This window comes from Andrographis paniculata, unplaced genomic scaffold, assembly GCF_009805555.1.
Source record: "Andrographis paniculata isolate CXL003 unplaced genomic scaffold, ASM980555v1 Contig37END, whole genome shotgun sequence".
Classification (NCBI taxonomy): domain Eukaryota; kingdom Viridiplantae; phylum Streptophyta; class Magnoliopsida; order Lamiales; family Acanthaceae; genus Andrographis; species Andrographis paniculata.
In genome coordinates, this window is record NW_026137570.1 from 2,639,053 (window position 1) to 2,663,808 (window position 24,756).

The following is a 24,756-nucleotide window of genomic DNA, read 5'->3' on the forward strand; positions in this document are numbered from 1 at the left end:
AGAAAGAATATACTATATTGCTAGTTAAAAAAAATAAATAAATCACTAAAAAATGATAAATTAGATAAGAAAAATATTTTTTTATTTTTTAGTTATATTTTTAATTTGATAATTTATTTTAATAATAATTTAGATAAAATAATTTTATGAATTTGAATAATATAAAAATTAAATAATAAAAAATAACAGATAAACACAAATTAAATCATAAAAATTAAATATAAAAATTAAATAATGAAAAATAACAGATAAACACCAATTAAATCATAAAAATTAAATATAAAAAATAAAATAAATAAGCATATAAATAATACTTCATTCTCTCAACTTTATTTTTTATAATTTCTCTGCGTACAAACAGAAAAATAAATTTAAAGAATAAAAAATGATCTATTTTTTCATATGTGAATACACAAAATAGATTCATCGTACCTTTTAACATAGAAAATACAATCATAACCCTCTGTCATATCTCTCTTTCTAACTGTGAGGTGAGCGAGCCGGCCAGCAATGGCGGAAAAGTACACGTCACTGAAAATCGAGCAGAAATCCCCAAATTCACGAGTCTTCTACCTGTACCTCAACCGCCCATCGCGTATCAACGCTCTCTCCCGCGAATTCTTCACCGAATTCCCCGCCGCCCTATCCGCCCTAGACAACAACCCCGATGTCGCCGTCATCATCCTCTCCGGCGCCGGCAGCCACTTCTGCTCCGGCATAGATCTCCAAACGCTCGGATCTATCTCCCAACCAACCTCCATCTCCGACGCCGGACGCACCGGCGAGAAGCTCCGCCGCGACATAAAGTTCCTCCAGAGCGCCGTGACGGCGATCGAGGAGTGCAGGAAGCCGGTCCTCGCCGCCGTCCACGGCGTCTGCATCGGCGGCGGCATCGACCTCATCACCGCCTGCGATGTGAGGTATTGCACGGCGGACGCCTCCTTCTCGGTAAAGGAGGTCGATCTGGCAATCACGGCGGATCTCGGAACTCTCCAGAGGCTTCCGAGCATCGTAGGGTTCGGAAACGCCATGGAATTAGCTCTAACTGCTCGAACGTTTTCCGGCGCGGAGGCGAAGGCCATGGGATTGGTCTCCATGGTTTACAGCAGCAAGGAAACCCTAGAAAAAGCGGTTGCGGAAATCGCCGAGGGTAAAATTCATTCTCAATCTTCTCATATCAATTTAGCAATTTCTGATTACTGTTTCGATCCAATTCGTGCTAACAATTGTTGATGAAAGCTAAAATTAATGTCACATATGGAAGAGTCTTGTTAAATTTGTTCCTGTAAAGTGAAAATTGAGCCTTCTTCCTCCATAGAGTTCTTACCTCAATAGCTTGGCTTCATTTCCAATTACAGATCTCCAATGGCTGTCAATTCAGTTTAGATAATCAGATTAGGCTTATAGGCATTACTTGCACACTACATTGGTGAAATTTACTACTCCCTCTTTCCTGTAAATTTAGAACATTAGGTTTCGCCATGCACGAAATTCAGAAAAATGAATATTTTATTGAAAGAGTGATAAAAGTAAAAAAGTAATTGGAGGTATTTTTGAAAATTTAGTTAGAAATGGAAGAAAATAAGGAGAGAGAATGTAACACAGATAGTGACATTTTGTGTAAATAGTTGTTGAATGGAGGATAATAGTTAAGTGTTATTTATTGACTCTGCAAATTAGCAATGGAGTAAATTTAGCAGACAAATTAAGAAGGGAAGTTACATTAAATTTTGCGGCCGGAGGGATTAATTAGAATGCATGAGTTTTTCGATCTTTTCTAGCGAGTCATGTAGTCGATTTATCCCTCATAGTTTTAAGCATTCATAGGCTCCTCATTCGAAATTCCTCTATTGATGCTTAAGAACAGATAGGCCTGGAAAAAAAATTACCGAAAATGTAGTATGCTGTTCATACCTTAACGAAAAATAATTGAAAATACCGTAATTTTTCTGTATTCCGTAGTGTAACAATATCATATTGAAATTGAAATATATTGTGATGTCAGCATATGCTTAATGTATACAGTGATACCGGTATATTTTCAGCATACCAGTAATTTCTTGATATATGGATCATTTTTGGTATTTTCAATATACTTATTTTTGATAAGATATATCAAAAAATTGGTATGGTATTTTCAATATTTGAATATATGATATTTTCCAGATTAGTATTTTTATTATGATATGCGGTGCATTGTGAAATTTCAAGTATAGTTTACGGTCTCATCCCTATGAACAGAGGCGTCTTGTTAATGTTTTTGACTGAAAGTTCGATATGGAAAGTGTTTGATGACATACAAAGATGAAGAACAATGTTGTGTGTGTGTATATATAAACATATATATATGTACATATTTTGGTTACTTAGGATTCGGTTGTGTACTTCGATTTTAGGTTTTGGTTTGAACAGTAATATGACTAATATCTTGTTAGATGAGATAGTGTATTTTATAAGAAACTGTGATGGTTGTTGCGCAGTAAATAAGGTAAAGCCTAAGATTTTTGTGTCGAATTAGCTTTTTTGGATGTGTTAATTGAACTTTTTACCATGTAACCTCCATAGCTTATGTTTTCGACATGATTTGCCGATCACAAGTTTAGAAATGTTCCGTTGCTAATAAGGTAGCTATTGGGATTTCATAAAGTTTTTGTCTTCATAGATTGTAAAAATATTATAAGTGTTCGCTTGTGGATTTGGATTTTTTTTATTTGGATTTTTGAATAGTAAAAATTTGAAGTTGAATAGTTGTTTGATGTGATGTTTTGAATATAAAATAGATTTTTAGTATAATATAAAAAAAATTAGTTTGATTTGATATTTTTTGAAGGGAAAAAATAATCTGAATAGTAAAAATTTTTAGTAAAACTTTTGTGGTTTTTACTATTCAGTTTTTTTTTTTCCTCAAAAAATATCATATCAAATACTTTTCATTTTGTATATTATACTAAAAATCAATTTTACGATTAAAAATATCACATCAACGTCTATTTATGTCACATCAAACAACTATTCAAATTCAAATCTAAACTATTCAAAAAATCCAAACGCCAAAAATTAAACCCACAAACAAACACACCCTAAATGTTCTGTGCCATTTATTTGAACAAATTGTTTGTAAATGTGTCGAATTAAGCTCGGTTGCTAATGGCAGGCATTGCTTCGAGGTCTCCACTAGCGATCATAGGGACAAAGAGAGTGTTGTTACAAAGCCGGAACTTAACAGTCGAACAAGGTCTGGACTACGTTGCGACATGGAACTCGGGAGTTCTTTTATCGGACGACTTAACCGAAGCAATGTCCGCTCATCAGCAGAAGCGAAAGCCTTTATTTGCTAAGCTTTGACGAAAACAAATTTCCGGGTAAGTTTCTTCTTACGCCAATAAGCTTCCAATAAATTTTCTGTTTCCTTTAGATTCCCTGACTATCTGGCGCGAGTTGTATTATGCCGGATTAGTGTAACTATGTTGTTAGATTCCTAAATAATCTCGCGGTGCCAAATCCGGTGGGCGCGCGATTGTCACTTGCGGCCAAAAGTGCGGCGTGTGCCGGATACAAGGTTAGAATAGTTATGCGAATCGAGCTAATTGAAACCTTCGGTATGTTTTGTGGTAAAACTAGTTGAGCTCGAGCTTGAAAATTTATTTGGAAAGTTACATGGGAGTATGTTATATGTATGGAATATAACTTGATAGTTTATGAAAAGTTAATGGGCTATGTTTGTTTGAAGTTATGGTTTTTTTTTTTTTTTTTTTTTTTTTTTTTTTTTTTTTTTTTTTTTCAATCATACAATTTTTATAATTATATATATTGCATCATGTTCAAATTATTATTTAAATTAATATTTGGAATCAAAATACAAAATTAAAGAAAAATGAATTAAATAAAAATGAGCAATAAATTTATATTTGTTGTGAACTGCACTTATAGTACACATATAGTCGACATAAATGAAACTTGGATGCTTTTATACGTCAGATATTTACTTGCATATGTATATAAACGGGGAGAATGCTTGTAAATGAAATGAAAATCATTCTGCACACGATACATATAATATAATACTCTCTCCGTCTCATAACAAAGTATCCATTTTAGTCCGTTTATAACAAAGTATTCATTTTCTTTTTTAGTAACTGTACCGTATATCTAACATTACAAATATCCTTACAACTTACAATAAATTACACAAATGTTATTACCTTTATATCACACGTACTAATAAGGTTATTTTAGTCATTCATACTTTATTCCTACTATATTTCAATATAATACTAATATTTCTAAAATTACGTGCAAAAAGCAAATGAATATTTAGTTTCGGGACGGAGGGAGTATAATATATCCCCTCCGTTCCAATACAACTATTTTTGCCCGTCTTTTTATTTCCATAAATAACCATATCACTGTATAATTATCTTACTTTTTCATTATTATTACACAATTGTCACTATTTTTTATACTAATATATTTTACAAGGGCAAAAATATCTTTTACCTATATTTTTTTACTCACTAACCGTAGAAATAATTAGTATTTCTATTGGTTATCTCTGCACTATTATACAACAATATTTATTTTTGATTTCATCCAAAATTTTAGCTCGTGCACCTCGAGTTTCAAATTTGCTTTAATCATGAGTTTGTTCCTTAATTATCTATTTATATTTTCTATTTTGATTCGTCTTAAAACAAAATATTCATTTTCTTTAATAACCATAACACATATCTACTATTAAAATCACCGTTCAACTTATACTATATTATGAATTTACCACTACAATACATTTTTAATTCTGAGACACTTTAGTCATTTACCTGCAAAAAGGAAACCTATATATAAATATAGGATGAAGTATAATATTCAAAAAGTATATATTATATGAAATATTTATTTTTTTTATAAAATATTATACCATATAAAATATATATATATATATATATATTATAAACTGTGCCAAAGACTCCATTAGCTTGACTTGATATGCCTGTTTTGTTGGAATTCAATTCAATTTTATTTTATTTTTATTTAAATATAATATTTTATAAAAACAATTGTATATTTTTATGAAAGATCATAATAATTACAAAATAAAAAAATTAAATTAACCTAAAAAAAAATCAATAAGTATCGTATCGAGAACGTATGGAAATTATTTAAGTGTGGGGCATAGCCTCCTCTACAAAATCCATTGTTCTTTAACATTTACCATTCCTTCTCCATTATTTCAAGATCACCAAAACATATCCTCAATCTATAATAACCAACTAAGCTGCTAAAACCATACAACAATTTATAAAAATCCAATTATATATATATATATGTATTTAAAAAAAAAAAGGCAAAGCAATGTACACAAAGCGCAAAGAGAGGGATACGACATACGATTCTCTCTACCAACACAGTTTGTGTTGCTCCAACTCCATAACCGATCACAGCTGAACTTCATCAAGTTCATCTCCAGACGACGATGATCGATACATACCCGACGCCGCATTTCCACTTCCGAGCGCGTCGTGGTGGAAGCTCCCGCTCCACGATGCCACGCGCCGCGACTGTGCCGGAAACATGCCGCCGCTGCCGCCGCCGTTTCTCCCCTGCGTCGGGATGTTGTTCATGCTCGCAAATCTCGGCATTGCCATGGCCGGAGGAGGAGGAGGCGCAGCCGACTGAGTTGGAGAAAAGGCTGAATGACTGCCGCTAGTGTCTTGGGCTGTTTCGAACAAGTGAGTACCAGGAAAGGATGAAAGATTGTCGCTACCGGCGGCGGTCACAGGCGCATCGATTTGACGTTCCGCGGCGGGGACGGGAGTGGGCACGAAGAATTTCGGGTTACCTCCGCCTGCCGCCGGTTTCATGGCCACCGATGGGACAGGGAAGGTATTTGCCGCATTCACAGCGCCTTTGTTGAAGGTGTCGACATACCTGCCAAATCAAAATGCAGTAAAAAATTGTCAATATTATCTCTCGCAAAAACATCACATTAAATACTAAGATTGTGTTGTTTTGTGAGTTTTACAGTATATTTTTTCTATTCAGATTTTTTTTCTCTAAAAAAATATCAAATCAAACAATTACATTTTTTTTTTCCTCCAAAAATATCAAATTAAACAATTACATTCTTTTTTCCGTTAAAAATATCAAATCAAACAATCACTTTTTCTTTTTTATATTATAACACAAATTTACTTTAATTCAAAATATTCATCTATTTATATCACATCAAACAATTATTCAAATTCAACTTCTTACTATTCAAAAACCAAAACTTAAAAACCCAAACCCACAAACAAACACACCCTAATTTTTTACTATTATCATTTATTTTTTCAAAACTCCAAAAATCTGTCCAAACGGAGATGAATATCGACAGAAATAATACTCTGGAGGAATCGAGCAACGAATGATTTGTCTATCGAAGATTTTTTCCTCTGAATATAACAAATGTAAGCTTTAACATACCTAGATCGGACGCCCAACCTTCCCCGGGCTGAATATTGATTGGATGTCGGAGGAAGTGGCGGCATTCCGGAATTATTATCCAAAATATTGCCGCTTTCGGGAATCCCATTGCTAAGAGAAGCCTGGGATTCCAATGCCGTCTTCAAGTTGTACTCGGAATTTCCATTCTGAAAAACTGTGGTTGGGGGTGGGGGAGGAAGGGCCGGTTCCTGAGCTGGAGTTTCCGCGCCTTCCTCTACCCATCTTTTAAGTTTTTCGTCATAATAGAATTTATTCGACTCGCCCAATTTTGCCTAGAAAACAATCAAACATAAGAAACCAGCCGATAATGGGTTTTTCTAACTTTTTAAGTACAAATATCGTTAAACATATGCCGTCAACGAGAAATTTAAATAGATGATACCTGGCGGCCCTGACGGGGTTTGAGCACTAATCCAACAGTCTTTTGAAGTAGTTGAGATCCGAAACCAAAACGGCCAAAACGAGACGTTCCGCCACTGGATGATGCTTTTTCTTGTGTGCCAACTGAATTTGGTTCCTTTATCAAACTAGCATTATCCTAATATAACCATAACGATCGACTAAATTTGTTAAATCACATTTAAGTGAAATAAATGACTAAATAGGAGAAAATAAGAAAAGACGTTCGCGTGGACTAGTAGAGGTAGATTAGAACAAACCTGCCTTGGACTTCTTCCGAAATCGGGTTCTGATACGCTCCTTGTGCGCATTAATTTTCCGTCGGGATCGACTGACGGGTTGCTTATGGGCTCCAATGATTGGGAAGGCACTAATGTCGACATAGCCAGCGTGGACTGACTACTCGACACCCTATTTCCGAGTAATTGATGATTTTCAAAACTCTGTGCATTGATGTCAGGTGTTGGCACTGGTGGAGGCATGCTCCCGACAACTCGGTGGGCCGTACTGTCGAAAAGATTGAGTAATCCCCTAACCAACTTTTTGGGAGCTAAGTTTGTCGAGAATCCTCCCTGCGTAATACATTTTGTTTTATGCATATACAAACAAACAAACAAGAAAGCTATCAAAATCGAGATGTGTCGCTATACCTGTTGATGGGATTTGATTCTTTCTTCGAGTGATGAAGCTAACTGTCGTAGAGCCTCTGTTTCGGGAGTTCGAGCAGTTTTGAGGGATTTAAGAACCACTTGGCAGTATCTGCATTAAAAAATCGACCTGAGAATTAAAACAGAAATCGAGGATAACAAATTTAAAGGATATCAAAGGAGGTTGTGTTAGTACTTCATTGCATCTGATATCTTCCCAACTTCTGCCAACATGTGCGCATATACAAGCTTATACGGTTGAAATGGAAGCAAGACGAACTGAGAATTTCCGAGGGTTTTTGAATACTCGTATATTTCCGTCCTCTGTAAATTTACAAATATAAATCAAGCATCTCCACGAGAACTAAATGGAACATTAGTTGTGTCAACGAAAAACTTTAAATGGAAGTGACACGGATTATCATTAATCGCCGGGCCTATGCCCATGCGATAACACTACCACTCAATAAATATAGTTTATCTAAGTTTCTACATTCTTGAATAGGCATTAAAAATTCACAAAACTTCCCCTGGATGATTAAAATCAGGAGCCATAAAGAAAAAATGAAGCCGAAGCTTAAAGAAACGCAAAGTAATAAAAATTTTTTTTTGAATGATACTAGTTTCCCATCTTCAGCTAATCTTATCCTTTAGTCTTTTCTTAATCTACAAACACCTGTCATTCATATGTGTGTGTAGATATATATATATAATAATCTCGAGTTGTTTTCCCCCTTTATTTTTATGGAGTTTCTGCCAAAACATGCTGCCACACAGTGGAATACAAGTTACCTAAAAGGCAATCAACATATTTAGAACTTGACGTTTCTGTATCTACTAATGCTAAAAATCATGCCCGAGTACGTTATGCAACAAATGTAGAATAAAAAATATCGGTAATTAGCTGTAAAGAAATTAGAACATATTTCTATACTAGGTATTTAAGTATTTATCAAGTGTTTTACATGGAACATCCCATTAAATTACTCCCGAATCTATTCATGGTGGAGAGTTGTAGAGGCGAGGTTACAAGTGTACGACTTTGAGTTGAGTTTCTTCCTGAAAAGAGAAAGAACTAAAAAATATTGTGTTTAAATCCTATAGCAATTTCTTTAAATCTCCCGATACTCAACTTTGAGAAAATTGTTCGGGAAATGACAGTTTCACGGTCATTGTTAGTGTGGTTAGGCATTTATAAACTACGGTGACAACATTTCACGTAATGCTGTAAATTCACTTTTTGAGTTGCTATAACAAAAACTTTTAAAGTGCTAGTTCACAATAAATCAGCTAAACCTGAATAGCCTCTGGACTCGCATATGTACGTGGAAACTTAAAATGGTCAACTCCGAGAAGACACATTCTTGCAGTGTCTGAATATGACTCAAAGCTTGCTTCAGCAATCAAATAGCATATATGTGCAGCAATGATCTGAAATTCAAATAATCATAGATAAAGAATGAAATTGTTAGCAAATAGAGATGGGATCGGAGAATAAAGAGGAAGAACTTCAGACACTTAGTCAGCACTTACATCGCCTCTTTCCCTCCATAAACAATCCCCGAGATGCATGAGGACAAGTTCATCATCCTTAGTTCTGTTTGCAGTTATCACAGCCAAATTCTCCGCCCAATCATCCAGCATCCCATTGGCACCAAACTGCGTTTGGCAAAAGAAACATCGCAAAACAAGCTACTTTAAGCTTCAGGAGTCAGGCAAATTTTTGTATAACAGTCGAAGAACATGCAAACAGAAGGCACTCATACAATTTACAAGAATACGATCTTTATATTTGTAAGGAGATGAGCAAAAGAGAACTAATAACAGCGCATAACATCAACGGATGTATTTAAAATCATACAGTATTCCCTTCATACCTCAAGCGGCTGTGGAGCCATATTCAAAGCACCAGCCATGCTATTGGTAGTTGTGCTATCAACTGAGAAGACATCCGCCGGTTGACCAGCTATGAGCAAGCACAATGTCCTCAAAGGCGCACCCGCTACAAACAACCGATGTGCCATTTGCTTGACAGTTTCCACATAGAACTGAAGCAGAAAATTGTCCAACTTAAACAAACAGTTACGGGTGCCGGAGCAAAACATGTGCAAACTGATGGGGTATCTTATAGCAACAAACCTGGTCACCGAATTGTGCTGCAAGAACAAGGGCAGGACCCCACAATTGACCCTCTTGTGCACGTTGTAATGCCTCTTTCTTTCTTCCAGAAACCAAAAGGGATTGGACCTCAGCAGCAGTGGCCTAAAACATGAAGTGGTGCTTCGTTACAGGTTTAAATAAAATTTATGATCTAAGTGGAAAGACAATATCTACCTGCATCTGACCTCCAGATGGCATCATTTGCTGCAAGCACTTTGCAACGGCATCATGTTGACCATACTGTGAACCACTAATTCTTGCAGATGCAAAAAGCTTAGCAACAGCTGATTCTGGAGCATCATTTTCCTATTGAATCAATAAAAAATACATGACTAAGCCAGATCACTACTCTCACAAACATCGATGACGCAAAGCATTCGCAATAGCATAAAATCAATTGTAAATGAGATGCAACTATAGCCCATTAAATAGTGCAAGGCACCAGCAAGAGTAGCTCATGAACAATTATGTATCTACTAGCCAAAGTCAGACTGAATGACCCCGATCATTCAGATGTCACTAGGCACATGTATTTGAAACCACAAGCTTGGTCATGAGAGCTCGATGTTTAGTACAAATCAGTGAAATGACAGTATCCAAGAGGCCAATGATGACAAGTGAAAACTAGATCAGAAGATATTCATGTAGAAATGAATATTAGGTTTTTGTCAAACTAGACATTTTTGTGCAAAAAATCTCACTAGAAAACCGATAGTACCTCACCAAATCAGTCGGTGATATTGTGTTTTTTTGACTGTGAAGCAAAGGAAAATCATAAACAGAAAAAACAAACTCGCATACAGAAAGTGACAGCAATAAGCATAGAACTCAAGGAGTAATGATAAGAAATGTCAAGTTGTTAGATTATAATTTGTGAGGACAACACCTGCTGTTAGAAAGCAGGAGTCGATCTAATCTTGCAATATGATAGATCTAAGCTAGTAATCTCACCCAAAAGTAATTTCTTCCAAACAAAACTATCTACCTTCAAAACAGCATCCGCCCCATAAGGAGATCGCAATTTCCCATAATACTGGCAGGAAAGTTTAAGTAGTGAGAGAAGCAGCTTCGAAACTTCAGATTGCCTGTAATCCATATCAGAATTGGACTCGGCTATTCTTTCATCAATCCACTTGTTCAAATCTCTACTTCCAACACTTCCACCGCTTAGAGGACCTGGAACACATCGCTGAGAGACAGCTTGGAAATAACTGCAAGCACCCAATCTCTGGTCGAAGGCATCGTGCTTTTGATTGATTACTTCTGATAAGTTTAGTACTGATATTGAGCTTCCTGTGTGATTCTTCAATACAAGAAAAGGAATTTTAAGAAAAAAAGGAACAACTTTTTAGCATATAGCATAAATTTATATACTAACTTACAACGAGGGGATCCAAATACAAACCTGACTTCCAGAGTAAATATTTTCAGGAGAGCTACTGTCTTTCAGCACAATTAGCTTTCCACCAAAACCAAACGTAACCAATGCATGCGCAGGGCGACCTGCAGATGACCTCCCAGAAGCAACAGCAGCATAGGAAATATGAGACTGAGATATTTGTGATGGTTTCGTAGAAAAGTCAACTGAATTCTGATTGATGGAGTAGTCCCGTGCTACATGAATTGGGTCATGTTGATTGGTTCCAGGAAGCATTGGGAAGGTATTCAAATTTTGACCAAAATTTCTATTATATCCGCCCATAACCTCATGATGAACAGTATTTTGTCCATTTTCCGCACCTGTTGAAACATTTTGCTCATAGGTATGTTCCATAAACTGACTCCCACTGTTCTGAAAAGTAGCAGCACCAGAAGAATTGTTAGGTTGCCACATGGTTGAATTCTCAGAACCATAGTAGTTGACAGGTTGAGTCCATCCTTGATCTTGGACTTGGTTGCTGACGCCTTGAGTGTCGTAGAAATTACCTTGATTATATGCAATGTAGGTCTGCTGATTGTACTCCATCTGTTCCTGAACTTGAGCTGTAGAAGAGACAGATTCGGTGTACGATTCCAAAGGCTTCCATTCCTGCGCAATTGAATCATAATACCAGCCCGGGTACTGAGGATCAAACAAAATATGAGGTGGGTAAACACTGTTCACTTGTGAAGACTGATCCCAGTCTGATGGAATCACAGCCGTAGGATCATCCGGTTGAGATATCTGATTCCAATTTGTCGTCTCAGCCTCAATTCCAGGAGTAGATTCATCAGTTTTCATCATATAAGAGACCTTTTCTGTCTCATGAACACTCGTTAGCACATTTTCAACGGCTTCATTTCCATCAACCGGATACCACTGCTCGGAAATTGGATCATACTTCCAGCCTGGATACTGATTCCAGTACTGAGCATCATTAGGATCATAATTAGGGTATTTAATATCGGGAGTCCCATTTTCCCCCCAATCAGAAACTTTCTGCCTGCTCTTCAAACTATCCCCGGCTGCATTTCCAACTGCGCTACCTCCATTGCCACCATCTCCTATTTCACTGAAAAAATCGGAGTACGATCCAAAACCATTATCGCCATTGTCAAATGAATCAGCATGAAATGAATTCCATCCCACTTCTTTAACTCCTGGCGACTCCGAATCACCGCCGCTCTTACTCAACAAAGCTGTATCAGAACTATCCACGCTACTGCTCTGACTCTCGACTGCCGTACTATCAGATGGCTCAAAACTAGCCTTTCCAACCACATTCGTATCAGTTAAACCGTCGCCGCTCGCAGATGATGAATCAGCTAACACTTGGGCAATCGCAACCTCATTTTTCGATTGAATTGCCAATTTATCGATTTCAGTCAAATCCAACGAGTTTCCATTTTTCTCAAAAACTCCAAAACCACTTATCTGCTCAACATTCTTAGTTTGTGCGCCAAAATCATTGTCGGTTCTACTAATGCCATCATCATTATCCACAAGTTCGTTGATACCCAGATTGGCAAACGCCTTAGCATCATCAGATTCATTCCCATCCGACAGCAATGGCGCCTTAGACGCTTCTCTAGTCAGCTTGAAGTCAACGTCGTCATCGTCATTCACTAATTTATCGAAAAAATCCTCATCCGTATTATCCTCCACCAGGAACGAAGGAGGATTCGAAGCCATCTACTCAAGCAGTCGCCTTAAACCCGAAATACTCCCAAACGAACTGCACAGCAACCAAATTCCAAAACCCTAATATTTCCCGACCAATCCACACTCAGATCCAACAACAAACTCACCCAATCAATCCCAAAAAGCCCTACAAAGATCCAAAATCCATAAGAATTATCGAAATTCAACCTAATTAACAAAAGGAGGAAAGCAACCAAATATAACCCTCCCAAACGCCGGAATTGCAATTCACTTAACAGACAAGCAAAGGATCCAATAAAAAAAAAAACAATCCAGAATTAGCAAAAGGGAAGAAATTACCCAACTTACAGATCAAATCAAGATGAAACTTGGGGAATCATCGAATCATTCAATACAGCTGCATGGAGAGAGAGAGAGAGAGAGAGAGAGAGAGAGAGAGAGAATATGTGCAGTAGTGAGTAGAAGAGAAGAGAAGAGAAGACAGGCCCTGGATCTCGCAACTGAGGTCCCAGACGGATTGCAAACCACCGAATACTCGCCTCTGACCGTAGAGTAAATATTTCAACCTAATTATATATATAAATATATATTAATATTAATATTAATATTATATTTAATAAGCCTTTTCACTTTACCGGACTTTGGTTTGACTTTTCACAAGGCTAATCCAATATATTGTACATATATATATATATATATAATATTATTTTATTCAGCTAAATATCACATCGTGTGTTTGATATATTGCGTGAATTTATTGGTGTTTTAAATTTTATTTTATTTAGATTATTGTAGTGTCCAATGTAATATCATGCGAATTTTCAAAAATAATTATAAATAATACAAAATACTTTTTTTACAAAAATTAAAAGTAAAAAACTTTTAAATATTTATTATAAAAAATAATATATTTTATATTTTTAACATATTTCTGTATACCAAAATATAAAAAATTAATTCATCTGAAAATAACGGAGTCAATATATGTTATGTATATGATTAATAAGTATTGTCCATGATGTTTTAGTAAAGTGATACTTCCTCCGTCCACAGATTAATATTCTATTTTTTTATTTGGGACGTTCAACAACTATTGTCTTATTTCCTTCTTTTTAAATACAAATTTTACATTTTTATCCTTAATTCATTTATTACTTTTAATCTCTATTATACAATTAACAGTAAATTTGTCAATTCATAACAAAAAGACAATCACCTAAAAAAACAGTGCAAATATACTTTACGACAATAGAAATTGGACGGATATATGCCAACAATAGTATATATTGTATGTACTATCATCATAAATTGTTAACACATGTTTTATTCCCTCTTGATCTAATTATTTTATTTAGGTTAGACACGGACTTTTAGGTATTATGTAATTAAAAATGTATTAATAAAATAATTATGATTTAATCAAAATATTTATAGATTATAATTAAAATGACAAAATAGTTTAATCAAAATATAAAAAAATTATAAATTATTAATTTTAAAATGTGATTAAAATGTATAATTATATTTTTTGAAAAAAAAAATAATAAATTATATGGGACTGACAAAATAAAAATAGTGGACAAATTAAGTGAAAATGAGAGAGTATATATTATCTTAACATAAATTCTATGTTAATTGTATTTATGTGACATTGAGATTAATATAATATGTATTTTTAATAATATTATTCAATTGGTATGTTATACTTTATAGTACTATTATATAGTAAGTTTATAATTAGTAAAATAAAATAATATGCGTGAAAAATTAAAAATGGCAGAATAATATTTTTTGTGTTAAGTATTTTACTAATTAATTGGGAATGTTTCAAAATTTTTGAATATTTTCTTTATTTACAACTTTCTTAATTGTTTGGGTAAGTCATTTTCTTTCCCGGGGTTTGGTTTTTAATTTTTTTTTTTAGATTTGATTTTTTTATTCGATTTTTTAATGGTTAAATTTTAAATTTGAATAACTATTTAATATCATATAAATATAAATTTTGAATATAAAATTAATTTTTAGTAAAAATATATAAATAAAAAATAATTATTTAATTTAATACTCCCTCCGTCCACTCATAAAGTATACAACACGGTTTAAAAAATAATAATATTTTAATTATAGTTGGTAGTTAAAATTAGTGTAATAACATTTTTTCTCTTGCTTTTTGGTGTAAAAGTAACGATGTGATGCAGTAAGTATTTGTGGAAAAAAGGTAAGATATTTTTGTAATTGGACGTTGTAAAATAGAAATATGTATACTTTCTCATGATGGGGTGAGTATTTTTTAAAAAAATAATAAAAATGTTGTAAAAAATTCCTAAAAGAACACAACTATTTTTTTAAAAAATAAAAATAGAATGAATGTTACCATTAAACTAAAGGAATTTAGGGTATGTTTCTTTAGATTTGTGATAAATTTGATTTGAATTTAGTATTAAAATAATGTATAATGAAATGTTTTAAATTATATAACATAACCTTGTTTTTATTAGTAAAAATATACATTGTGTTGAGATCTTTTTTTTGTTAAATTAAAATTTGTAAAAAACATCGTATTTGTCAAAATTAATATTTAGTTGTCAATATATACTTATTTATACAAATAAAAGGTAAATATACTAAAAAAAAATTGAATAAATAAATAAATAATTGATTAATATATATATATATTTAGTTTTTTTCTTTATGACAAGCTATTATTGGTTTATACAAAATTTATAAAAATAAATAATTGATCAATTATTGATTTATATAATTATTATTCAAAAAGATTATTTAATATATTTATCATTTTTATCTGTACCAACTTTGTATAATTAGGTCTATAATTACAATAAAAAGCAGTTTTGAACACAAAAAATTATACGGCAATAAATAAATAAATATTATATATTTTGTGCATTTTACTAAATCAATAACGTGTTATATAATTTAGGTTTTTATATATTTTGTGCATTTTACTAAATCAATAACGTGTTATATAATTTAGGTTTTTTTTTTTTTTCATCCCGGTGTAGGCTTTGGCTTGATATGCACTTAAAATTGTGTATCATTTCTTTTAAAACAATATCAATCTTCATTTTAAAAAATTGCAATTCATGTTTAATTAATGTATTCTCAATCTTCGCCCGGCCTTTCAAATTGTCTCAATCGATCGATCCAACAATTAAAAATCAAATCTTGTAGTCCCGTAAAAAATGATTCAGTGTCGTAGGATTGGATCTATAACTATGAGGTCATGTGTGATTTGAACCCCCGACGCCTATAGATCACCTATCACACATGGTTCGTCTAGTATGACTTACCTTATCGAGCCTAGTTTACAGGATATTAAGTTCGATCGAGAGTTTACATTTTCATGTCGTAAAAAAAAAATTAAAAAAATCAAATCTTGTAACCAAATGCAAAGGCTAATTTATCCGTTAACATAAGCACAACTACACTTTCATTTACAAGTTCTCGACGACAATTCTACAAAGACATAATGTCCTGCTCACAATTAAAAGACTTAAGAAGATACATACATAAACACCAGAGGATCAATAAATTGAATTTCATTTCGAAAATGTAACATAAATTTCTTCCTTTTTTTTGAACCATATAGTATATATATATATATATATATATAGCACGAAAGAATGTCGAAGAAGTTACAATATCTATAAGGCGAGAATGATAATGGTAATGCTGCAGCTGAGCAGCAGGTAAAACCAGGATGGCCTCTCAGAACAAAATTTCCTGGAATTTCCCAATCCATTCACATTCAAAATCATATCGATGAATAATCCCATTGCGCCCAACACCCAAAAACCTGCCGACACAAGAAAGATAACGATCCCTTTATTTTCCAAATGTAACTGATTCTGTCGAACCTTTTCAACCTCCAATCTGCATAGTAAACAATAAATAATCAGTTGAGTAGAATGTTAAGCTTGACATAAACACAATTTCCCCGAGTAAGAAATTTCGGGTTTGTTCACTTTGTTATTTTCAACGGAATAATTCTCCATAAATATTATCAAAAAAATATTCTCCTTCCGTCCACTTTAAAGGTTTACATTTATTTTTTAAGCGTTGATATTTAAATATTAACTATTATATCAAAACATAATACAAATATAATGATATTTTTAATGTTAAGTATAATGACGCAAAAGATAAATGTAAACTTTCAAAGTGGACAAAGGGAGTATTATACGACACTAACAAAATATATATATATAATATAAATATACACTTTATCTGTTCACAAAAAATCAATTCAATATAAAATATTATTTTTTATATTTCCGTCACATCTACCTAAAAACACAAAATGAACACACCATTCATTTCAACATAATATATACACACGGTTTTATTCAACAAATTTTTATTAATAGCAAATAATTACTTTCTTCTATTATAAAGATCACCACAAGTATATAGATAATGCATTATTCACCGAAGTATATGAAGCCGTATAACGTGAAAAGGATTGAGAATTAAGGCAAACCTTAGGATCGCATTTTCTTTGATTATACTGTCCAATTGCGACGAAACATGAGATTTCCATGACACAAGATCGTCAATCCTTGTATTCTGTAAGCATTGCAAAGTTAGATGACAGTAAAATTTGCATTAACCGAACAAAAAAAAGTTGCAAAAAAAGAATTACAAACCGTGCCCTCTCTGCTTTCAGATAAACTCCGAATATCCGACGCAATCTTCTCCAAGAGCGCGCCTTTATCCCCGACATCCTTTTCAAATTCTTTAAACATATCACCATAACGGGAATTCAATTCCTCTAAGTATTGCTCAACAATAGCCAAATTCATATCCAATGATCGTACTTTTGTCATTAAAATCTTAAGAACACTATCTCCCGGCATCCTATTAAATTGTCGGTGACGGACACCTTCAACTGGATCGAGCGCATCGGCTTCCAGTCGTATCCTATTGGCATCAGAGTTTCCAATTGTGTTGTCTTCTTCCTCGACTGAAAATTCAATACCGTCCCCTTCATTCGGCGCTTGATGTTTCGGATTAGACTTCTTCTCATCTGACAATTCTCCGGACGCTGACGGCTTATCTTGAACTGAAATCAGATCCTCGAGCATTTTCTCAACAGCATCTACGCCGTACACTTCGAGAACACTCAAAGTACAATAGAATTCTGAGCCGTGATGGCTCAGAAGATTCAATTTAAGATATCTCACCCATTTCGGTTCGGGAAGAACAAATCTTTGGGTATGCTTCACATTTGCAGCCGTAAAATTTCCAAGTTTGACCCACGAATCAGTCGGATAAAAGGGACTGCCTAATAACTCAAAATCTTTCAAATTCGACGAATGGTGCTCGAAATTAGCTATTTCTATAGCATCCACCAATGTTTCTTCAGAAAGTTCTATGACGACAAACTTTTCTTCAGTTGAGCAAGGATTTCGGAGATACTTGTCTTTATCTCTGTTTAATATGTTAGACGCCCCCTTGGCTTCCTTATTGTAATTCAAAATTTTTGCGCCTTTTGAAGCCGACGCGTAATTGTATTCTGCCCCGCCAGGCTCGACTCTATGTATGATACTTCCATCCTGACCAGTTTGATACGTGCTTCTCGAACTAAACGCTTTATTTTTGAATTCATCGAGACCTGGAGGTACTCCATTTGATGACAACCTGTCCATTTTCGACTCTTCCAAATTGGCGGGTGGATTTCTCTTTGACTTAGCCTCCTCTACAGTATCATATTCAGATTTTATTTCTGCAACACTAAAATCAGTTTCATGAGTATGCAGAGATGAGTCGGCATAGGGACCTTTAGCTTCAACGCCAACTCCTTCTGATGGATGATTTCTGTCGACCGACAATTCAGAATTTGCACCTTCATCAGGTGAAACTTGCTCTTTATCCCATCTTGTTGTATTAACGGAATATTCTTCATGCTTGTCTACATCCCGAAAAAATATATAAATAAGAAAGGTAAAGTGAAAAAATATATAAATAAGAAAGGTAAAGTCCAGCTTGAAATGAGAATTAAACACACAATTTGTAATTTGATAACGACAAATATATGCTGACGGGATTTCAAATTTGAGTTTTGAATAGTTAAATTTTCAATTGGAATAACTCTTTGATGCGGTATATCTGATGTGATATAAATAGATGTTGATTGAATATTTTAAATGTAAAATTAATTTTTAATAGTATAATATAAAAAATAAGTGTATGATACAATATTTTTTAATGAAATTTTTTGGATAAATAGTATAAATCCTCCAAAATCCTCCAAACAACACATCCTTAAGCAAATCTAAAAAAATATCATTACAACAAACACATCAATTATATCAATCGCTCAGACATATCGAATACACAAGATACACAAAGCACAGTCAATCAGTCACTAATCAAACACTTCACAACAACTCTAAGCAACAAATGCAGTTGTAAGCTATATTTTAAAGAATTGCCTACTCGATTAGGTTGAAATCACAAGGTAGCTTACAAGAATAGCCCGGTGAAAGAGATTTTTATATAAAAGAGGTGTGTTCTAAGATTTTGTTGATTTTTAAGCGAAATAGTTGTTGGATGCAAATGTTTTATACAAAAAAATAAGTACACTTTTATAAAAAGCTGTGAAATTGCACAGTAAAAAATTGGAAAAAGAACTCAAAAGAGATTAATCAATAATCTAGAAAGTTAAAATAGCAACCTAACCTTTCTGACCATTACCATAGCCGATCCAGGTATTCAAAAGAAACACAAGGCCCCATAGAACGACGACGACTGAAAGAGAGACCTTATACAGGTGTTTCCTCCCCGAAATAACCTCTTCCAAAGCTCTTCTTTTTAGAAGAGCTTTGCGTGATCTCTGCATGGCGCATCAATCTTAACTCACTGCATATCACAAACTGCGTAAGCAACGCCAAAATGGACTAAATCATGTAGTACAAATGTAAATTTGAAAATCCTTTCTGACATATTTATAAAGGGTGTGTTCGTTTACCAAATTTTTACAAATGTCTACTATTCATCAATTTTTTTTCCCAAAAATATCAAATCAAACAATTATTTTCACTTTTTATATAATACTAAAGATTAATTTTATATTCAAAATATCACTATCATACAACTATTCAAATTAAAAAATTTTACTGCTCAAATCCAAAGAAGAATTCTCATCCAAAAAACTGTACACACATAATACACACATATACATATATACATAAAAATCTTCTCATGATCAATTAATACATAAGGCCATGATTAAGTGGAAGAACATATCTTCCACCCTAATTCGAAGCATCTAATTTGAGAATAAATTGACATAATTACAGTAGTAGCTAATCGAATTCTGGAGAAACCATCACCATAGTTCCTAAACAAATAAAAGCAGGCGATCAGATAATATATAGTTCAAATTCCATTGCCAGCAGAAAATGAGAGATTAGAACACAACATCAAAACTTAACATAGAAGACTACTACATAAGCATGGAATTGCTTGTGATCAAAGCTGCCAATGTTGTGAAAGTCACCGCAGTGGTTAATTCATGTCCAAAACTACAGATTTATGAAGAGAGTATGATAAGAAAACTGCAGATGTACAGGAGGCTTTCTACATCAAAATTGAATTCAATTTCAATTCTCAAACAGGCTAAGAGGAACTCAAGCTGAATCCCATCCCAAAACACAGCATAATTCCAACAGATCTTGATTACGTCGATTCAAAAAATTGACAGATATTCAATCCAGAAATAAAAAAAAAACAATAATCATCATAATCATAATACGAGTTGAGATCATTCGAAGAGTGGGAAATTGAGGAGCCAACTCACCGAAATTTCGTGATCCGTCAAGGGGTTTGAACGATTGAAAAGTGGCAAGTGCAATAGAATCCAAGAAAGCCTCAGATTCGGCGGATCGAATGCTTTACAGAGAAGGAAAAAGGCAGAGGCAGAGGCATCTTCCCTTTGCTTCAAAATTAAATCGGCAGACAGATAAACGAAGAACCCATTGCTATTACAAGTGGAATTCGAAATTATCGGGACAATCACTCAAAGCAGAGTCGCATGAATGAAGCGACCCACCATTATCAGCGTCAGCAGGTAAAGTAAGGAAGGGCAAAATGGAAATTAAAATTGAAATTGAAATTGAAAAAGAAAAAGAAAAATGGGTTTTCTTGTCATGGGACGCGTAGATCCAGAACAGAATGGCAATGGCAGTCGGGCTCGTATGGGTGCCTTCGACGCCAATCTTTTGTGAACCCACTCTACCGGTTCGACGTGGAAGAATGAATAGAAGACGACAAGCAACTACAGCACAGCAGAATTGTAGACTTTATGCGTGTCCTCCAGCGCTATACAGATCATATATATATATATATATATATTATCACTTTCTTGCAAGGCGTCCATTTAATGTATGATATAGGTTGTATTTTTTAAAAAATGAAAAAATAAATTAATAGTAAAACCAAAAAAATAAAAAAATAAAAAAATAATAATAATAAAATTATTTTTTTAAAAGAAAAATGGGAAGTTCCAAAATATTAGTAAATTTTATTTTACTATTTTTTTTCTTATTTATCTTAAAATTTAAATTTAAATATCAAATTTATAATTTTTTATTTTATATGATTTTATAATATTTTGATTATTTCATTTGTTTACTTAATTTCTGAATATCTATATTTCTTATTTAAATTTTACTTTTTAATTACAAATAATATTGTGATTAATAAAAAAAAAATATATTTTACATTTAAACACATTATATATAATATTTTTCATAATAGCTGTTGCAATAACATAGTTATTGCTTATTTACTTATTTATATGAAAATATTATAGTATATAATAGTATTAACTGATTTTGAAGAATATCTTAAATATTGTGGAGAATATTCTATATTATCATTATTATTTCTTTTATTTACATTTATAAATCTAATAAAATACTATTCAAATAAAGAATAACTTTCATCCAATTGGTTGCTCAACTTTTTTTGTATGAATTTTAATAAAAGTGTAATAATTTGCATTATTTGTTCTTTTTATTGAAAAAATTTACAAGAAAAAAAAGTTATGTAATATTTTACTAAAAAAAGAAAATAAGATGATTTTTTTTAATGATATATCATTTGATATTATATAATTATTGATGATTCTCTATGGTGAAAAAAAAAAAGAAGATTAATACTCTAATTTTGAAGGTTGAAAACAGGGGAAATGAGCTGGTATTAAAAATCTGATAAGGTTATTATCAGGAATTTTGTATATATAGATATACATATATATATATATTTTTTATCAAAATAATATTTTAATGATATGAGAACTGCAATCGGAAATACTCAAGTGAACTTGGCCTGCCGAACCTAGCTAGTGATTGGAATGGTTTTAGAGATTTTCTCTAAATTTTATTATTCATCAACATTTTTCATCAAAAAATATCAAATCAAACATTATTTTTTATTTTCTATATTATACTAAAATCAAATTTACATTCAAATTATTACATCAACACCTATTTATATCATATCATATCACTGTGTAAATTAAAAAATGTTACAGCTCAAATCCAAATTTAAAAATCCAACCCATCTCACAAACACACTGTCAAAGAAAACAAAATATGCATCTTAAATGTTGGCGTGGTGGTGGTGGTCATGAGTTCAAACCTGGTAAAAAAAAAAAATATGCATTTTAAATGTTGGCCTGTAAAAAAAAAAAATATACATACTTATATTGGGCAAGAGCATACTCATCCCTCTCTGTTCCATTGGGATTTTTATTTAATTTTTAAAAAAATATATATAATATATAACAAATTTTGAAATTAATAAAAAAAATAATAGAAATATAAATTTCAAAGTGATGAATTTTTTAATAAGTAATTGTATTAATTTTTATTTTAAAAAATTACAAAAATAAATATTTACCATATATAGTTATTGATATAGTTTTAATTTGTTATTTTATAATAAAATAAAAATAAAAATAAAATTATTATTTTATAAATTATTCCCTCTCCCTCCAAATTTAATTTCATCCTAATTCCGCCACTACCCTAAATTATTTGTAAATGCAATTAATCTATAGGTAACTATAGTAAATAAACACAACGAAAAAAAAAAAAAAAAGAAAAAAAAAAGGGATCTTCCATCATCGGCCCGGAATGCAGAGAGTATGGTTTTCAATATCATATATTTGAAGTGCACAGCCGTTCACGTGTCTGTCCCAAAATTTCCGACCAACCAGGTCTTCTTCTTTGTATTTATAGGGATTCTTTAGGGTTTTTCCCGGACAATCGGCTGCCGTCCGATCTCCCCGGTGGCTGAATGATCTGCGACCGTCGGATCTATCAAAATCGGGGAGATCGATGCATCAAAATGAAGACGAAAAGATTCTTGAAAAAAAATAATGAGTCCATTGAAGAATGCCTAGGGTAAATTCTCTGAACGGATTGGTCGAAAAATTTGTCAGTTAATTTCCATTGAATTTTGATTTTTGTATATATATATATATATAGAGGGTATTTTTCAAATCAGCACACATAAAATACAAAAACACAGGTCTTTGTTTGGCACAGTTTGTAATAAGGACATGTGCTCTTCGTTTATAATTACATATTGTACAAATGTATGTGAGATGCTATTATACCATGAATTGTTAGTTTATGTATTATATTTGTATTATATGAATATAAATGATATATTATAAATACTATTTGCTAGTCATTTGTGTACTGTTCAACACAGTGCTGAATATCAGCCGCCATTTATATATATATATATATATAGAAATTCATATTTATATATAAGAGAATTTTATGTTTTTATTATAATTTTTTGAGACAGTAAACAAATAATCAAAATATTTTTTACATAAAAAAAATATATTTGAATTTTTAGGATAAAATATACCCTAAACTATATATATATATATAAAAGAATAATTGAACAAATTATTAAAAAGAAAGAAATTATTTCATTTAAATTATAAAAAATACTTTTTTAAATAACACGGTGATTAACTTAAGAGATATGTTTGACCCAATATTTTTTGTTGTTTTCTTTTAATTAAAATTATAATTCACATTTCTTGCACATATATATAAGTAAAAATATGTTGTATATATTACAAAGTGTTACAGTCAGTTTTAAAGAAAATATTATTTTTCAGAAATTGTGAGACCAATTAATGGACTCAAAAGTTTTCGAACTTTTTTAATTAAAAAAATTAATATAAATAATAAAGTTTCGGAAATTTCAAAACAATTTTTTTAATTAAAGAAATAATATATATAATAAAGTTTCAGAAATTTTGAGGCCAATTAATGGACTCGAAAATTTTCGAACTTTTTTAACTAAAAAAATTAATATAAATAATAAAGCTTCGGAAATTTCTAGACTATTTAAATTAGATTCGGAAAATCCGAACTTTATATTAATAGTTAAGGAATGGCTTCGGATATTCTGTGTCTTATAAATCAAATAATATTATATAAAAAAATTCTCGAAACTTTCGAAACAATTGAAATAAAAATTAATTAATATTATTTATATTTTGTTTAGCAGTATCGGAATTAATTCCGAAGCTTTTTTCGAGGCCTATTTCCAAAATTCTGGCAGTCCAAGTTCTTACTAAACAGCCATGTATTCGATCGTCATCTCCATATCTTCCATTTAGGGTTTCCTGAAACGTTGGCCAGCAACTAGACGGCGTCGTTTCAACAATTAATTTCTCTCTCTCTCTCTCTCTCTCTATATATATATATATGTATAAAGATACTTGGCCTAAATACTGATCTTTTATAGTGATGTAATAAAATCATCAGCCCTATCTGCAAGAAATTCCACTGACAAATTTAAATATCGATCCAATTCTGAAGTACAAAATGACGAAGAACTGGATAAGAAAAATGGATAGTGTCATTACCTATAATCCAATTACATACATACATACAAATATATATATATATATATATTATAAATTGA

General features: G+C 32.4%; 3 protein-coding genes across 5 annotated transcripts; 1 reads left to right on the plus strand and 2 right to left on the minus strand.

The window, feature by feature from the left end:
- The first annotated feature begins 430 nt into the window (after positions 1-430).
- Positions 431-3,729, plus strand: LOC127250650 (delta(3,5)-Delta(2,4)-dienoyl-CoA isomerase, peroxisomal). Its single transcript, XM_051274030.1, has 2 exons — positions 431-1,150; positions 3,155-3,729. Exons 1-2 carry the CDS (start codon positions 511-513, stop codon positions 3,343-3,345), a joined length of 831 nt encoding a protein of 276 aa, XP_051129987.1. The 5' UTR covers positions 431-510; the 3' UTR covers positions 3,346-3,729.
- Positions 3,730-5,133: 1,404 nt separating this feature from the next.
- LOC127250268 (protein transport protein SEC16B homolog) lies at positions 5,134-13,326 on the minus strand. Of its 2 annotated transcripts, none has more exons than XM_051273456.1 (14): positions 13,120-13,326; positions 11,095-12,937; positions 10,675-10,992; positions 9,864-9,995; positions 9,669-9,791; positions 9,407-9,577; positions 9,063-9,188; positions 8,826-8,960; positions 7,726-7,853; positions 7,533-7,641; positions 7,143-7,454; positions 6,866-7,021; positions 6,463-6,755; positions 5,134-5,925 (listed from the first exon to the last, which is right to left on the minus strand). In XM_051273456.1, the coding sequence occupies exons 2-14, from the start codon at positions 12,799-12,801 to the stop codon at positions 5,433-5,435; spliced, it is 4,203 nt and encodes a 1,400-aa protein (XP_051129413.1). In that variant the 5' UTR covers positions 12,802-12,937; positions 13,120-13,326; the 3' UTR covers positions 5,134-5,432. The 2 variants fall into 2 exon arrangements, with proteins under 2 accessions (XP_051129413.1, XP_051129414.1); XM_051273457.1 differs by having other exon boundaries at positions 13,111-13,326.
- A 2,921-nt stretch (positions 13,327-16,247) lies between these two features.
- Positions 16,248-21,046, minus strand: LOC127250566 (SUN domain-containing protein 4-like). Of its 2 annotated transcripts, XM_051273916.1 has the most exons (6): positions 20,594-21,046; positions 19,474-19,653; positions 18,572-18,703; positions 17,439-18,490; positions 17,273-17,358; positions 16,248-16,665 (listed from the first exon to the last, which is right to left on the minus strand). In XM_051273916.1, exons 2-6 carry the CDS (start codon positions 19,631-19,633, stop codon positions 16,437-16,439), a joined length of 1,659 nt encoding a protein of 552 aa, XP_051129873.1. In that variant the 5' UTR covers positions 19,634-19,653; positions 20,594-21,046; the 3' UTR covers positions 16,248-16,436. The 2 variants fall into 2 exon arrangements, with proteins under 2 accessions (XP_051129873.1, XP_051129872.1); XM_051273915.1 differs by having other exon boundaries at positions 17,439-18,703; positions 20,594-21,045.
- Positions 21,047-24,756: the final 3,710 nt, after the last annotated feature.